The sequence below is a fragment of the Mustela putorius genome, unplaced genomic scaffold, assembly GCF_011764305.1.
Source record: "Mustela putorius furo isolate JIRA1106 unplaced genomic scaffold, ASM1176430v1.1 tig00000145_pilon_pilon_pilon, whole genome shotgun sequence".
In the NCBI taxonomy this organism is placed as follows: Eukaryota; Metazoa; Chordata; class Mammalia; order Carnivora; family Mustelidae; genus Mustela; species Mustela putorius.
Window position 1 is genome coordinate 26,148,432 of NW_025421294.1, and position 14,924 is coordinate 26,163,355.

At 39.3% G+C, this 14,924-nt stretch overlaps 1 protein-coding gene across 5 annotated transcripts in view; it reads right to left on the minus strand.

The window, feature by feature from the left end:
• The window catches only part of DDX46 (DEAD-box helicase 46), a 70,598-nt gene that overhangs the window by 15,637 nt on the left and 40,037 nt on the right, over positions 1-14,924 (minus strand). For all 5 annotated transcript variants that reach the window (XR_006605366.1, XR_006605365.1, XR_006605364.1 and 2 more), the window contains exons 14-18: positions 13,081-13,245; positions 12,190-12,352; positions 3,777-3,970; positions 1,086-1,223; positions 643-792 (exon numbers count right to left, since the gene is read on the minus strand). Coding sequence is in view for 2 of the 5 variants with exons in the window: in XM_045075494.1 (XP_044931429.1) it covers positions 643-792; positions 1,086-1,223; positions 3,777-3,970; positions 12,190-12,352; positions 13,081-13,245 (810 nt within the window). In the remaining 3 variants the exon portion in view is untranslated. The remainder of the gene's footprint in view (positions 1-642; positions 793-1,085; positions 1,224-3,776; positions 3,971-12,189; positions 12,353-13,080; positions 13,246-14,924) is intronic.

A 14,924-nucleotide genomic window follows, 5' to 3' on the forward strand; every position in this document is an offset into this window, starting at 1 on the left:
GGGATCGAGCCCTGCATCAGGCTCTCTGCTCAGCAGGGAGCCTGTACCCCTTCCTCTCTCTCTGCTTGCCTCTCTGCCTATTTGTGATCTCTGTCTATCAAATGAATAACAAATAAAAATCTAAAAAAAATAATAATAATGTAAAAATGAGGGATGCCTGGGTGGCTCAGTCAGTTCAGCATCTAACTCTTGATTTTGGCTCAGGTCATGATCTCAAGGTTGTGGGAGTAAGCGCTGGTAGGGTCTGTGCTCAGCAGGGAGCGTGCACAAGATTCTCTCCTACCCCTTCCTCCACTTGGGCATGCGAGCACGCTCTCTCAAATAAATAGAAATAAATCTTTAAAAATTCACTTTAAAAAAATGCAAGAATGAATTTATGAAAACGAGAATATTTTAACCTAAGACTATTGTTGTAAAGAAGGTTTATAAAGCAGCATGGCCTCATTTTTATGAAAATACATAAATATGGATAGGGCATAGGAGAATATACACAGAGACAGAGAAAGGGTAGGGAAGGTCACATACCAAAAAGGTTTGCAAGAACTGGCTATCTCAACAAGAGATAAGAATGGTTAAGACCTCCAGGATGAAAGCAACAATGCTTCAACTGGCAAGAATGAGGCTTAGAAAACGGACACTTACGTCAACTGCAGCATCCTCATCATCTGAATCTTGCAGACCGAGAGCCGCTTTTTGCAACTTTTTCCTCTCATTAGCCAAAGCTTGTTCTGTTTCATCAAACTTGAATCCCTTACCAGAGAACCCACTACTCTTTTTAATTATTTTTCCTTCCTTTCAAGGAAAAATAAAAAAGGTTAGTTTCATACTAAAAAGCTTTAGTGTTCAAGAACTTAGGAGTAATTATTTTTCAAGGTCATACAGGTCAATGTAACAAAAAGTTCATCTAGTACAAGAACAACAAAAAAAGAACTCTGCGAAATACTGAGCTGAAGCAAGAGAGGATTTTGTTTTCACTCCTTTTCCCCTCCTAAAAAGATAAAATAATCCCATCAAGGTTTACAAATATTAAATATTCAACACAATAATGAGCTGCATAAAAACAATGGGAGTTAAAAAAAACTCACAGCTTTCTGCTGATCTTTGAAATCACTCCAAAGTTTCTCCAGATCAGGAGGTACTGCAGTTCCCGACAATTCAAGAGCTTTAATTATGTCACCGGCATAGCGAGCTTGATCTTCTGTGATAAAAGTATATGCATAACCCTAATGAATGATGAAAAAGTGGAACTATTAGGCACTAACAACATGACTCTTACTCAGATCACAAGATAAAATCTGAACCTAATATATCCTCTTAAGACTAACTTCATTACTAAAGAATTTTTAAAAAAGGAGAGTCCTACTAAATTCTTTAATGCTACAAGTGAAATATCTAAGTTTAATATTTAAGAATAAGCAAAACCAAGGGCGCCTGGGTGGCTCAGTGGGTTTGGCTTCTGCCTTCAGCTTGGGTCATGATCTCAGGGTCCTGGGATTGAGCCCCGAATCGGGCTCTCTGCTCAGCAGGGAGCCTGCTTCCCCTTCTCTCTCTGCCTGTTTGTGATCTCTCTCTCTCTCTGTCAAATAAATAAATAAAATCTTAAAAAGAAATTCTGTAGGGAGGTGCTTTCTTTAAAAAAAAAAAAATAAGCAAAACCAGAAATTGTGATTTCTTCATGTATATAGAATTATGATTTTAGATAAATGCACAAATGCACGGTCATGCATAGGAATTTTAATATAGTACATTATTTTTACCCTTTCTATTTGCATTCCTTTCCTACACGACCTACTCTACCACTCTATTCCAACTAACTTGTATCAACTTTCTAGGATGTAGCTTTCCACATATTTTTTCCCCTACATAGATTTTCTTTCTTTTTTTTTTTAAGATTTTATTTATATGACAGACAGAGATCACAATTAGGCAGAGAGGCAGGCAGAGAGAGAAGAAGGGAAGCAGGCTCCCTGCTGAGCAGAGAGCCCAATGCAGGGCTCGATCCCAGCACCCTGGGATCCTGACCTGAGCCGAAGACAGAGGCTTTAACCCACTAAGCCACCCAGGCACCCCACCCCTACACAGTTTTTAAGACCAATAAAAGATTTTAAAAATTTATGTGTGTGCATATATGTATTTGTATGTATGTATGTACGTACATACATAAACATGCACAACTCTAGCCTTTTTCTTGCCTGAACCACAAAGCTCCTGGAGGGACACCTGGGAGGCTCAGTCCATTAAGTGTCTGTCTTTATTTCAGGTCATGATCCCAAGGTCCTAAGACTGAGTTCTGCAGTAGGCTCCTTGCTCAGCGAAGAGCCTGCTTTTCCCTCTACTGCCACTCCCCCAGCTCATACTCTCTCTGACAAATAAATAAAATCTTAAAAAAAAAAAGTTCCTGGAGACATGTGAAACCTAAGGCTTTAGAGAATCCCCAGGGAGATGATGTAGCTGACTTCATCTTTTTATAATATACATATGTGTGTATACAAGTATATAGACACACATGTATACATACATGTGTATATATATACACATGTGTACAAAATATATATATACACACACATATACAAAAATGAAGTTAGTTATATCAATTCTTTTTTAAGGTCTGTATGTACACACACACACACACACACGACACACCCCATATGACAGAGATTGGATGTAGACCAAAAAGGCTACAATTTTTACTATGTGCCCCTGTACACACTTTCCCAAATATATAGAATAACTCAGGTTAAAAGAATAAGAGCCATCACTACTTATTAGCTGTGCAAGCTTGGGCAAGTAACTTAACTTTCATGTGCCTTAGCTTTTCTCATCTATTAACTGGGGTAATATTATTTACCTCAAAGGGAAATTGTAAGGATAAAGTGAGACAGTATGTATGAAAAGCACTGAAAACAACACTTCGAACTCCATAAGAACTACATAAATATAGCCTATTGTTATTAACATTATTGTTTCACTATGTAGAAATGACCAGGATTGTATCATCATCAATGCTTCCAACAAAATATTTTGCTGCCTTCAAGAAGAATGACTTAGACTTTAAAAAAAAAAAAAAGAAAAGAAAAAGAAAAAGAATGACTTAGACTATATACTTAACCAGACTACAGACAAGTTTAAAAAGCAAGTAATATACATAGCAAATGGAGTGGGACAGGGGAGTAATGAGAAAAAAGGGTGACAGTTTTGGAGAAAAGTATACTTTATGGTCCTACATGGTAAAAATATTAATGAAAGGGGTGCCTAGGTGGCTTAGCAGGTTAAGCATCTGCCTTCAGCTCAGATCATGATGCCAGGGTCCTGGGATCTAGTCCTGAATTGGACTCCAGGCTCAGCAGGGAGTCTGCTTCTCCCTCTCCCTCTACCTTCCCTCCCCCGCTCACTCACTCTTTCTCTCTCAAATGAAGAAATATTGTAAAAAATTTTTTAAAAATTAATGAAAGATCCCAAATTATATACATGTACGTATATACCTACACAGCCGACACAGAAAGTTTTAGGTAGGGTAAAATAAAAAAAAAAAAAACCCTGAAAGAGGACATAAACAATTAATACTATCTGCCTAAATAGAACAGCTGGTTGGTTATCTGACAATTTTAATAATACTATATACAGAAATGATAAATATCAACTAGTCCCCATACTCCGATAATTGATCATTTTCAAAATGTCTTCATAACTCTTATTATTTACCGCTTAAAATCCTACCCAAAAAAACCCTCTATATTTTATTATAATGGAAATCAACTTTGAAAAATTCTTTTTACTTTATTGCCTGCTCTTCCAGTCCGTCCTGCTCTGTGCACATAATCCTCATAATGGTTGGGGCAGCTGTAATTTACTACAAGAATCAGATGTTTCACGTCTAGACCCCGAGCAGCAACAGAAGTAGCTACGAGAAGTTTGCAGGTCCCATTCTTAAAGTCATTTATGATGCTATCTCTGTCATATTGATCAATGCCTGCAAGTAAATTTAAAAAAAAAGTTATAAAACCACACACTGCAATTAAATTTTTCATTTCCTCAGAAACAGAAATAAGTTAAACACAGAGTAAAGAATAAATCCAATGTACACTGACCACATATCCACCAACAACAGTATAAAAAATAAAACACTAAAGGCAAGATCAAAGGCTACTGCTATTAATTCATTTATTAATCTTCCAAATCTGCCCTTGTATGGTTCCCCTTCTTATGTATAAGGGTTATAAATGCAGAAGTCCCATCTCAGATTCATTTACCTATACCTGTTCAGCAGATAAAAGGCAGGTACATTCAGCCTACATTAACAGGATTCATATCGTTCTCTTTCTCTTATGGGTCAATTAGAGCCTTGCCAACCATTGTTTTTCCGAGCACCAGAAACAGCATCACATGGGACACTATTAGAAATGCAAAATCTCAACTCCTTCTCCAAACTAATGAATCAGATACTACATTTTTAACAAGATCCTTAGGAGATTACACTTTCCTATTAAAGTTTGAAATACATTGGTTAAAAAGTATATACCCAATTGGTTAAATATGTTACCCAAAGAGCCTCGAGGGAACTGATAAAGGAGAATGTAAAATGCCAAAATGTTCTACTGTAAGATACTCAGACTACAAACTGATTTTATGATGGAGAATTTCTAGTAATTATAAAATGGAATGGGGTAAATTCTCAAACCCTGAAATTGATTTCTGCAGTAGGAAATATCCTAAGACTTCACATAAGATTTGAGTTTAAAAATACAGAGAATACGGGGGCACCTGGGTGCTCAGTGGGTTAAGCCTCTGCCTTCGGCTCAGGTCATGATCTCAGGGTCCTGAGATCGAGCCCCGCATTGGGCTCTCTGCTCAGCGGGAAGCCTGCTTTCCCCCTCTCTTTGCCTGCCTCTCTGCCTACTTGTGATCTCTGTCAAATGAATAAATAAAAAATCTTTAAAAAAAAAGAGAATACTTAACATCTATGTATATATCAATGTTAATTAATGTTACCTAAAATTTAAATGTATTCTTCAAAGACTGAATTAAAGAAAGTATTTGGAGCTAATGTCAAAGCAAGTGGAATCTAACACTGACCCCAAAAGTCTTACAAGAAAAAGTAATGGAATCAATATCGATATAAATTAAATTTAAAAGGTGCGAAAGCTTTTTAGACTGACATATCCCGACTACTTAATTCAACTGCATGTACCTTATTCCATGAAGTGAATATAATATACTAAGTGAAGTATATGGGATACCTGTCCAACAATTAACCCTCTTCCTTCTATTTCGTTTTTGTTTTTTTTTTTCCCTAAAGATTTTATTTATTTGACAGAGAGAGAGAGATCACAAGTAGACAGAGAGGAAAGCAGAGAAGAGGGGGAAGCAGGCACCGTGCTAAGCAGAGAGCCTAATGCGGGACTCAATCCCAGTACCCTGAAATCATGACCCGAGCCGAAGGTAGAGGCTTAACCCACTGAGCCACCCAGGTGCCCCAACCCTCTTCCTTTTAAACATAACCCCAATTTCATTCAAATATCCACCCAACACACGGTCATGTATATCAAACCAGACTTGAGCCTAATTCTCAGTAGTAGGATGTGAATGAATCCCCCTCAGACTTTCTGCGCTAAGGCTGCCTTTATAGTCTTAAAATTAATAAAGATCAAACTCAGAGAGTTTTACTTTACATAAGTCATCTCTATCTATATTTAATGTGTTAGAAACTCTAACTGGGGCACCTGGGTGGTTCAGTCAGTTAAGTATATGGCTTCAGCTCAGTTCAAAATCTGAGTCCTAGGATCAAGCCCCGTGTCACACTCCACTCTCAGGGGGCTGAATTTGCTTATCCCTCTCCCTCTTACCCCCTCAATCACTCATACTCTTTGTCTCTCTTAAGTAAATCAGTAAAATCTTAAAAAAAAAAAAAGAAAGAAAGAAACCAGAATGGAGAAAAATTTTTAAGTAGTTATTACCTTATTTAAAAAATTTTAAAAAGCAATTATGTATTACAATTGATAATATTTTTGTGAAAATAACCATTCTGATATAGTAGAGTAATTTATTAAGATGCTTCACAACTTTGTAAATCTCTTTAATGTCTGGCTTAGTAGAGGACAGTTGCATGTTGTATCTTTTGCATCCGATCTGGAGCAATATAACATGCCATGAAGCCTTTAGAAAACTACTCTATTCACTCCTAATGGAATGAAAGTGGAAAAGGCAAAGCACATAATGAGATTATTACACAAATACTTGTGGTCTCATGAACCTCTGAAATTCTGAGACCCACAGGAGTACAATACCTTAAGAACCATTAATCATTCTGTTTGCTTATGAATGATTTAGGCATAACCATGTGATGCAATTCTGACAAAAAGAGACAAGAGAAGTACAGACAAGGGATTATGGAGGAAAATGTCCTTACTTACAGAAAAAACACATTTCTGGGGTTCTTGGGTGGCTCAGTGGGTTAAGTATCTCCTTTGGCTCAAATCATGATCTCAGTGTTCTGAGATCAAGTCCAGCATTGAGGCTGTGAGTCTGCTTATTCCTCTGCCCCTCCCCCCATTCATGATTACTCTCCTTCTCTCTCAAATCAATAAATAAAATCTTACAAAAAAAGAAAAAGAAAAAACATACATTTCCCTCAATGAAGGAGAAACTATTTATTGGGCCAACCCTCCTGCAGAGAACAACTATGAATTCTAAATAAAATCTTAAAGAAAAAAAAGGAAATAAAAATATATATAAACAGGACTTCAAAATTTAGACTTTTGTGCATCAAAGGACTACCCAGAGGGTGAAAAGACATCCACAGAATGTGAGAAAACATATGTAAATTGTACATCTGATAAGGGACTGCTATCTAGAATATATAAAGAAATCCTACAACTTGGCAATTGGGGAAGAAAAAAAAAAACTCATTAAAAATGGGCAAAAGCGGGGCAACTGGGTGGCTGAGTGGGTTAAAGCCTCTGCCTTCGGCTCAGGTCATGATCCCAGGGTCCTGGGATCAAGCCCCACATTGGGCTCTCTGCTCAGCAGGGAGCCTGCTTCCTCCTTTCTCTCTGCCTGCTTCTCTGCCTACTTGTGAATTCTGTCAAATAAACAAATAAAATCTTTTAAAAATAGTAATAATAAACAAATAAACAAGTTATCTTTAAAAAATGGGCAAGGGGCGCCTGGGTGGCTCAGTGGGTTAAGCCACTGCCTTCGGCTCAGGTCATGATCTCAGGGTCCTGGGATCGAGTCCCGCATTGGGCTCTCTCCTCAGCAGGAGCCTGCTTCCTCCTCTCTCTTTCTGCCTGCCTCTCTGCCTACTTGTGATCTCTCTCTGTAAAATAAATAAATAAAATCTTTAAAAAAAAAAAATAAATAAAAAAAAATAAAAAATGGGCAAAAGCCTAGAATATTTCTCCAAAGAGGATGTACAAATGCCAAATAAGCACCTATAAAGATGCTCAATCTCAGTCATTAGAAAAATGGAGATCAAAACCAAAATGACATACTACTTCACATTCACAAGCAGAGCTATTACTAAAACAAGAGAAAATAACAAGCTACGCTTGGGTGGCTCAGATGGATGGGCATCTGCCTTTGATCTGCCAGGTCATGATCCTGGGATTGAGCCCCATGTTGGTCCTGGGACTGAGCCCCATGTTGGGCTCCCTACTTGGTGGGAAGCCTGCTTCCCTCTACTTCTGTTGCTCCCCCTTCTTGTGCCCTCTAGCTCTCTCTCTCTGTCAAATGAATAAATAAAATCTTTTAAAAAAAAAATTTTTTTTTCAAGATTTTATTTATTCATTTGACAGACAGATCATAAGTAGGCAGAGGCAGGCAGAGAGAGAGGGGGAAGCAGGGTCCCTGCCAAGCAGAGAGCCTGATATAGGGCTCGATCCCAGGACCCTGATATCATGACCCGAGCCGAAGGCAGACGCTTAACCCACTGAGCCACCAGGCACCCCAAATAAAATCTTTAAAAGAAACAAAGGAAAAACGAGTGCTGGACAGGCTATGGATAAACTGGGACCCTACAGCACTGCTGGTGAGAATACAAAATGGAGCAACGGCTATAAAAAATAGCATGGTGGGGGGCGCCTGGGTGGCTCAGTGGGTTAAGCCGCTGCCTTCAGCTCAGGTCATGATCTCAGGGTCCTGGGATCGAGCTCCGCATCGGGCTCTCTGCTCAGCAGGGAGCCTGCTTCCCCGAACTCTGTCTCTGCCTGCCTCTCTGCCTACTTGTGATCTCTCTCTCTGTCAAATAAAATTAAAAAAAAAAAAAAAAAGATTTAAAATCCTTTAAAAAAAAAAATAGCATGGTGGTTTCTCAAAAAGTTAAAAATAGACTTACCATATGACCCAGCAATTCCACTTGCAGCTATACACCCAAAAGAAATAAAAACAGGAACTCCAACAGATACTTGTACACCAGTGTTCAAAGTAGCATTATTCACAGAAGTCAAAAGGCAGAACAACCCAAGTGTCCATCCATAGATGAATGAAAAAAGGAAATGTGGTATATGCATGCAATGGACTATTACTTAGCATTAACAAAAAGGAAATTCTTCTAACACCATACTTAAAAATAAACTCAAAATGGGTTAAAGAATTAAATGTGAGAACTGAAACCATAAAAATCCTAGAAGAGAGCACAGGCTCTCTGACACCAGCCAAACCAACATTCTCATAGATACATCTCCTGAGGCAAGTGAAATAAAAACACAACTGAGCCTGGCTAGCTCAGTCAATGGAGTGTGCAACTCTTGATCTTGGGATTGTAAATGTAAGCCCCGCACTGGCAAAGAGATTACTTAAAAATAAAATCTTTAAAAAAATAATAATAAAACAAAGAAGGGCACCTGGGTGACTCAGTCGGTTAAGCATCATCAAAAAGAATGAAACATATTTGCAACCATGTGGACGGAACTAGAGGGTATTACGCTAAGCAAAATAAAGTCAGAGAAAGACAAATACCATATGCTCTTACTCATATGTGGAATTTAAGAAACAAAACAGATAAGCATAGGAGAAGGGAGATCAGAGAGGGAGGGGAGATGAAGTCAGAGAAGGAGACAAGATTGAGTCAGAGAGGGAGACAAACCATAAGAGACTTTTAATCATAGGAAACAAACTGAGGATTACTGGAGGGGAGGGGAGAGAGGAAATGGGGTAACTGGGTGACAGACATTAAGAAGGGCATGTGATGTAAAGAGCACTGGGTATTATATAAGACTGATGAATCACTGAGCTCTTCCCCTGAAACTAATATATTATATGTTAATTGAATTGAAATTTTAAAAAAATTGGCAGAAGACATGAACAGACATTTGTTCAAAGACATCTAGATGGTCAAGAGACAAATGGAAAGATGCTCAACACTGCTCATCAGGGAAATGCAAATAAAAACTACAATGAGCTATCATTCCACACGTGTTAGAAGGGCTAAAATCAACAACACAAGAAACAACAAGTGCTGGTAAGGATGTGGAGAAAAAAGAATCCTCAAGCACTCTTGGGGGGAATGCAAATTGGTGTAGCCACTGTGGGAAGACTGTATAGAGGTTACCCAAAAACTTATAAATAGAACTACACTACAATCCTGTAATAGCACAACTGGGTATTTACCCAAGGAATACAAAAACACTCATTCAAAAGGACATATGCATGCCTAGGTTTATAGCACTATTATTTAAAATACAGAAGCAAGGGAACCTGGGTGATTCAGTCACTGAGCGAGCATCTGCCTTCGGCTCAGATCATGATCCCAGGTCCTGGGATTGAGCCCTGTGTTGGGCTCCCTGCTCTGTGGGAAGCCTGTTCCCTTTCTCCCACTCCCCCTGCTTGTGTTCCCTCTTGCACTGTGTCTCCCTCTGTCAAAACAAACAAACAAACAAACAAATATGCAAGTAAATAAATAAATAATTTCAGAAATAAATAAATAATCAAAGAAAAATATGGAAGCAGCCCAAGTATCCATCAATAGATGAATGGATAAAGATGTAGGGTGTGAGGTGCCTGGGTGGCTCAGTGGTTAGGCCTCTGCCTTTGGCCCAGGTCATGGTCCCAAGGTCCTGGGATCGAGCCACGCATCGGGCTCTCTGCTCAGCAGGGAGCCTGCTTCCCTTCCTCTCTCTGCCAACTTGTGATCTCTGTCAAATAAATAAAATCTTAAAAAAAAAAAAAAAAAAGATGTAGGGTATATGTATGCATATATACAAGAAACAGATTCTTTTTTTTTTTTTTAAAGATTTTTTTTATTTATTTGATAGACAGAGATCACAAGTAGGCAGAGAGGCAGGCAGAGAGAGGGGAGGAAGCAGGCTCCCTGCGAAGCAGAGAGCCCGATGCGGGGCTCGATCCCGGGACCCTGGGATCATGACCTGAGCCAAAGGCAGAGGCTTTAACCCGCTGAGCCACCCAGGCGCTCCAAGAAACAGACTCTTAACTAGAGCACAGACTGACTGAGAGTTACCCCTAGAGATGTGGAAGGGGGGGGGAGGGTGAAATAGGTGATGGGAATTAAGAGTACATTTACGACAAGCACTAAGTGATGTGTAGAATTACTAAATCACTATAGTATACAACTGAATGTAATACAGACTGTGTTAACTATACTAGAATTAAAATACTTACTAAAAAAATAAGAAATTCTGGGGGTACCTGGGTGCCTTAGTCAGTTAAGCATCTGCCTTTGGCTCAGATCATGATCCCAGGGCCTTGGGATCAAGCCTCACACTGGGCTCCCTGCTCAGCGGAGAGTCTGCTTCTCCCTCTCCTTCTGCCTGCCTCTCTGCCTACTTGTGCTCTCTCTCTCTCTGTCAAATAAATGAATAAAATCTTAAAAAAAAAGAAAGAAAGAAAAAAGAAATTCTGATACATGATAAAACATCAATAAGCCTCACAGAAAATTATGCCACTGATTTATGTACTTAAAAATAGTTAAAACAGTAAATTTTACATAATGTATATTTTATCCCAGTAACCAAAAAAAGGGAAAATATGAGGTATTTTCAAACATTAAAAGTTAACCAAATATATACCGTCAAAGTAACTCAAAGCTCCTTTAATTACATCCACAATGACATATGGTATGGTAGACTGTATTTTTCAAAGATGATAGCAGAAGTATGGCCTATTGTATATACTATTCTGCATAGGGAATGACCCTCGTATCAAGAACTGGGAGTCTATGCCTCTATCCCCTTGAATCTCAGCCAGTCCTGGGACTATTCTGACCTACAGAATATTGTGAAAATGAAAGTTCTGCCAATTCCCAGTACCATCCTTAACTGGCCTAATCAGCTTTTGGTCCTTGCCTTCCAGCCAGGTAGTCCCACGGAGAGGTCTGCAAAGGGAAGCACCCTTTGCAGACAACTGACCAGCACCCCTGGCCAATTGCCTTACGGAGCTCAGTCAAGAGCCAGGGCCAACACGCCAGCCACCTAAGTTAAGGCAATTTGGAAATGGACCCCCAGTCCCAATTAAGCCACCCCAGTAGATACAACATGAAACAGAAACTAGATAATATGTGCTGAGCTACACCCGCAGTGCAGATTTATAAATAAATGACATTTGCCACTAAATTTTGGGCTGGTTGATTACAAAGCCACTGACCACCAGATAAGTCCCACATACATTTAACAATGGAAATGTTACATCAAAACCAAAATGCTGGGGCGCCTGGGTGTCTCAGTGGGTTAAGCCTCTGCCTTCGGCTCAGGTCATGACCCCAGGCTCCTGGGATCGAGCCCCGCATCAGGCTCTCTGCTTGGCACGGAAACTGCTTCCCCCCTCTCTCTGTCTGCTTCTCTGCCTCCTTGTGATCTCTGTCTGTCAAATAAATGAATAAAATCTTTAAAAAAACAAAAAACAGAAATGTTTTTTCAATTAAAGGTCTAATGTAAATCATGAAAATTCTATGTAGCATGGCACAATGGAAAGGATTTAATATGAAACAGAAATGTTAAGTTCAATTTCTCTTTATCTGATTAATGGCTACATGGTTTGGTCAAACCAATGTCTTCTTTCCTTTATATCTCTAAGATGGAACAACAATAATACTGAACTTCCCCATAGAGTTGTGAATAAAACTGAGATAGATGGTAAGAAATCTGGCTCTAAATTACAGTACATGGTAAATATTATCATTCAGAACACAGCAGTGCTTGGCCAAATTAACTACTCAACAGATACTTCACTAAACATTACCTCCATGAAGAGACATGCAAGGATAAGATGCTCTCATTAAATCTTTCAGAAGACCATCAGCATGTTCCTGCTTATCCACAAATATAATGACAGATCCTGATTCTTGATAATGGCCAAGAAGCTCAAGTAACTTCAAGAATTTCTTTTCTTCTTCAATCACAATCTGAAAATATCAAGTTGTACCAAGTTAATGGGAGTAAAAATGCAGATATATCTCTTAAGCAAAAATATTTATTTTATTTGTGACAAATGGCTAAATGACAACATCTTGCTATATCTTTAGGAATGGGAAGTAAAATGTTGATTTTAACCAATTAACCAGTAAAACAGAACACACAAAAAAAGTCTAACTTTGAGAGAAGGGACTTGCCAATGTGAGTAAACCATCATCTAGTTCCCTCTGCCTCTTGACTTCACATCCTATTAACTAAAGAATAAAATAGGTATATGATATTTCCATCCACCAGTCCCATCTCTTCTAAAGGGAGGAACTAAAAAGAGCATTTTAAACATGTTGTTGCGGGGTTCCTGGGTGGCTTGGTGGGTTGGGCCTCTGCCTTCGGCTCGGGTCATGGTATCAGGATTCTGGGATCAGGCACCATGTCGGGCTCTCTGCTTGGTGTGGAGCCTGCTTCCTCCCTCCCTCTCTCTCTGCCTGCCTCTCTGCCTACTTGTGGTCTCTGTCTGTCAAATAAATAAATAAAAAATAAAATCTTTAAACATGCTATTCCAAGGAACTGCTTATTCAAGTTTATCAGATAAAATATTAATGGCTGAGCTGTATCCTATTTAAGATTAGGTAATTACCTGCCTTCATCACAGTGATCCCCAAAGGATCACATACTGCCTAAACATTCAGGAAACTGAGGATTTCCTAAAGATTGTACTCACCACTTGTTGTTCCACATCTGAGCAAACCACACTCCTGCCTCCAACTTGCACTTCAATGGGTTTACTCAAGATTCGGCGAGCCAAAGCCTCCATAGCTCTGGGAAAAGTAGCTGAAAACATAACTGTCTGTCGATCGGGACGGACATTATCCACAATGCGCATGACCTAAAAACACATTGCAAATAAATATGGTGAGTATAGTCTCCAAAAATCGTATGATGTTAAAACCAAATAGAACAGGCACCTGGGGGTGCCTGGGTGGCTCAGTCGATAAGCATCTGCCTTTGGCTCAGGTCATAATTCCAGGGTACTGGGATCGAGCCCCACATCCAGCTCCCTGCTCAGCAGGAAGCCTACTTCTCCCTCTCCCACTCAGTCTACTTGTGTTTCCCCTCTTGCTATGTCTCTCTCTGTCAAATAAATAAATAAAACCTTAGAAAAGAGAACACAAAAGAAAAGAAAAGGGGCACCTAGGTTGCTCAGTCAGTTAAGCATCTGCCTTCAGCTCAGGTCATGATCTTGGGGTCCTAGGATCAAGCCCTGCAACAGAATCCCTGTTCGGTGGGGAGTCTGCCTCTCCCTCTCAAATAAATAAAATCTTTAAAAACAAACAAACAAAAAAAAGCGGCACCTAGGTAGCTCAGTTAAGTGTCTGCCTTGGGCTCATGTCATGATCCTGGGGTCCTGGGATCAAGACTGCTTAGCAGGGAGCCTGCTTTTCCCTCTGCTCCCCCACTGGTGCTCTCTATCTCAAACAAATAAAAACTTTTTAAAAATAAATAACAGGGGCACCTGGGTGGCTCAGTGGGTTAAGCCGCTGCCTTCGGCTCAGGTCATGATCTCAAGTTCCCGAGATCGAGTCCCGCATCGGGCTCTCTGCTTCCTCCTCTCTCTCTCTGCCTGCCTCTCTGCCTACTTGTGATCTCTCTCTGTCAAATAAATAAATAAAATCTTAAAAAAAAAATAACAAATAAATAAATAAATAAAAATAACCCCCGACACACACATAAAAAGGAAATTTTGAGAACATTTAGTGATTTTTAAAATTATTACCTTCAAATAACTGATTTTAACCCATAATTTTCTTTGTTCCGTTTACCCCCTCCTAAGAACGGGAACTACAGTTATTCACATATTTAAGAGCCATCTGTTACCTCTCTCTCTCAACTATCTAACACCCAATCCACCAACAAATTCAGTATTCTCAATCTGAAAACTTTATCTGGGGGGGCGCCTGGGTGGCTCAGTGGTTAAAGCCTCTGCCTTCGGCTCAGGTCATGATCTCAGAGTCCTGGGATCAAGTCCCACGTCGGGCTCTCTGCTCAGCAGGTGAGCTTGCCTCCTACTCCTTTCTCTCTCTCTGCCTGCCTCTCTGCCTACTTGTGATCAGTCTGTTAAATAAAAAATATAAAAAAATAAAAAATCTTAAAAAAAAAAAAAAAACTTTATCTGGGATACAACTATTCTCCCTTGGTATCACTGTTTTCTGTCAGTTATTCAAAACATTTTTGTTGAGCTACTGTATCATAAAGCATTTGCTCTAGGTGCTTACAATATGCAGTAAAAACAGACAAAACCTTGTCTTCATGGAGTTTGTATTCGAAGGAAGGTGGACAGATAAATACATTATGTGTCAAAGACTGATATAAGCAACAGGAACACAGAGAACAACGAAGGCTGACATACTGTTGAGGGGTAGGATATAGGTACCTCTAGGATTCTTGAGATGCCTGGTATAAACCAGAAAAATAGAAAAATAGAAGTAATGATCAGGGAGAGAGTGGTAAGAAACTGGAAATTGGAATGGATAAAGGTCTTGCCAGGAATACACAGAATTCTAGGAC